At 34.5% G+C, this 2,751-nt stretch overlaps 1 protein-coding gene across 1 annotated transcript; it reads right to left on the reverse strand.

Moving 5' to 3' along the window:
- Nucleotides 1-1,017: 1,017 nt before the first annotated feature.
- Nucleotides 1,018-1,962, reverse strand: LOC114093723 (olfactory receptor 5D16). The gene has a single exon (XM_027936619.2). It carries the CDS (start codon nucleotides 1,960-1,962, stop codon nucleotides 1,018-1,020), a length of 945 nt encoding a protein of 314 aa, XP_027792420.2.
- Nucleotides 1,963-2,751: the final 789 nt, after the last annotated feature.

A 2,751-nucleotide genomic window follows, 5' to 3' on the forward strand; every position in this document is an offset into this window, starting at 1 on the left:
GCTGATGAAGACTGTTATCAAATGCCTTTGTTCAAGTTTTCCTGTGAATATTTAACCTGATTAGTCGGTGATAGAACAGAAGTGTAAACACTGAAAGCAAGCACATCATTTCTGTTTGCCCACATTCTAAGCAGCAATATTTACACATCTCTTATGAGTTCTTTTATCCTTCACAGTGAAACCATTTTCTGAAATAATTTAGAATACTACCCAAATCTTATTTAAATGTATCTTTCTTGGAGTACTTTATAATATATCTTGTATAAATATGGCATAAAATAATAGCTCAAAATATTGTTTCAATGCCATAATTATAATCACCTTCTAAACATTTTTTTTCTTGTTTCTGAATAAGACACTATTCCTTCCCAAAGCAGGGGATGAATAAGACTTGACTCCAGAATAAAATTTCTGCCTTGCTGTTTTGTTTCTCTTAAAACCATGCCCATCTTTCAAGGCCAATGTAAATAGCATTAATCTATGACACAATCTCATCTTTTCACAGGCAGATTTGAAGAGGATATCACCACAAACCCCCTTATGATATTTATCAGCATGATTAGATTTTGACTTCCTTGGAAGGTTAAACAATCTTTCCCTGTTCTTTATTTCACTACTAATCTTACAAAAGCTATTAGTAGTTTAGCACTTAAACTCTATGAGTTATCAGAGATGAAAGAATGTCAGCATTAGCCTGTGCTACACATAAATAATATGGGAGATACATCATGTACATTTTCATTTGCTACACATAATCAACTTGTGAACTAAATTACACCATATAATTTTGTAGACAAAGATAGAAGTCAAGATAAATTAGTTCTGTCTGGCTTACACAAACAGATCCAATAATATTCTCTCTCATCTGAAGTTCATATTAAAATGTTTTCCATTGTAAATGTTTTTTTTTTTTCCTTTTGAAATCTAAAGTGATTTTAAGAAAAAAAAAAAAACCTTGACACAGAATTCATTCAAAAATTTTGCAGTAACCATATAAAAGCATATTAATGCATAGATTCAATATGAAAGAAGTTTTGTGTGCCTTAGTTTATTGACTGTGTCCTTGACATCCTTATTTCTCAGACTGTAGATGAGGGGGTTCAACATGGGGATCACCACTGTGTAAAACACAGAGGCCACTTTGACTGTGTGCCTGGAGTTCTTGGAGTTGGGCACACAGTAGAGGAACAGGATGGTGCCATGGAAGATGGAGATGGCGGTCAGGTGAGAGGCACAGGTGGAGAAGATTTTGCGATGTCCACTGGCTGATCGCATCTTCAGGGTAGTGGCAATAATGAACAGATACGAGGTAAGAATGATGAACAGTGTGCTTATTTCATTAAAAGTGGCAACAGTGAAAAGAAGCAACTGACTGAGGTAAGAATCAGAGCAGGAGACGGATATCAGGGAGGATAACTCACAGAAGAAGTGATTGATTGTGTTGAAACCCTGAAAATATAATTTTAAAGCAGAACATGTAAGGGTCAAGGAACATGCTACTCCCCATGCATAGGATCCAAACACCAGCATGGCACAGAGTCTCTGGGACATGACCACGGTATACAGCAGGGGGTTACAAACGGCCACAAAGCGGTCATAGGCCATCACAGCAAATAGAATTAATTCAGTAACAACAAAGGTGCAAAAGAAAAAGAACTGTGCCATGCAGCCTGAAAACGAAATAGTTCGGTCTTGTACAATTAGATTCACCAGCATCTTGGGAGCAATAATGGAAGAATAGCAGAAATCCGCAAATGAGAGGTGGCTGAGGAAAAAATACATGGGAGTGTGCAATTTGGAGTTAATTCTGATGATCACAATCATCCCAAGGTTCCCTACCACACTGAAGGTGTAGATCGCCAGAAATACCAAGAACAGGGGCACCTGCAGTTCCGGGTAATCTGAGAAGCCCAAGAGGGTGAAGGTGGCCTCAGAGGTTAGATTTCTCTCTTTCAGAAACATGTTTCCTTTTGTTGAGATCTGAAAATCATCTTGGAAATAAAATAAGGAAAGTGATTGACACCAAACTCATGCTTACCCATCCCCTCAGCAGCATATAAGGTGAAACAAAATAAATCTTTTATGACCCCTAAAAGTATCCAGTATCAAGACAAAAAGAACTGCAGTTTCAGAAATGGGATTTGAGTAAATTTTATTTTCTTAAAAACTGTACTACTAATTATTCTCATATAATATATAACTAACAATGAATTTGAAAATATGCAAAGATAATCATTATTAACTCAAGCAGTTTGGATAGAAACGTGATTAATTCCTCATTTATAATATTCAAATCGCTGAGCTTCATTTATTCTGCAAGAACAATGTATATCAAAATGGAATAATTTGTTATGTTGGTCCTATGATTACTAATGAAAAGTGCAAGTATTTAAAATAACTTCTATAACTAGTTTATCTAATAATGATTTTTGCTTAGCTTATTATACACCAAAAGAATAGTCCATCTAATTACCATTTATATTCATGCTTTAATTATTAACATTTTAATCATTATTCTCCCTTAACTAAATATGTGAGACATAGGAGTTAGTAATTTCCTTTTTTTAAAAAATCAAAGATTATTTATTAAACTGCTCTGTTCCCCAGATGAGCAAAGGGAAGCTTGAAGACGCCAAATTAGTTGATACAGGAGTATGGACTTTTGAGCCTAGCTCTGGTAACTTATAGACACTTTCTCAATAATAAATAAATAAATAAATAAATAAATAAATAAATAAATAAATAAATAAA

This window comes from Marmota flaviventris, chromosome 9 (genome assembly GCF_047511675.1).
Source record: "Marmota flaviventris isolate mMarFla1 chromosome 9, mMarFla1.hap1, whole genome shotgun sequence".
Lineage (NCBI taxonomy): Eukaryota > Metazoa > Chordata > Mammalia > Rodentia > Sciuridae > Marmota > Marmota flaviventris.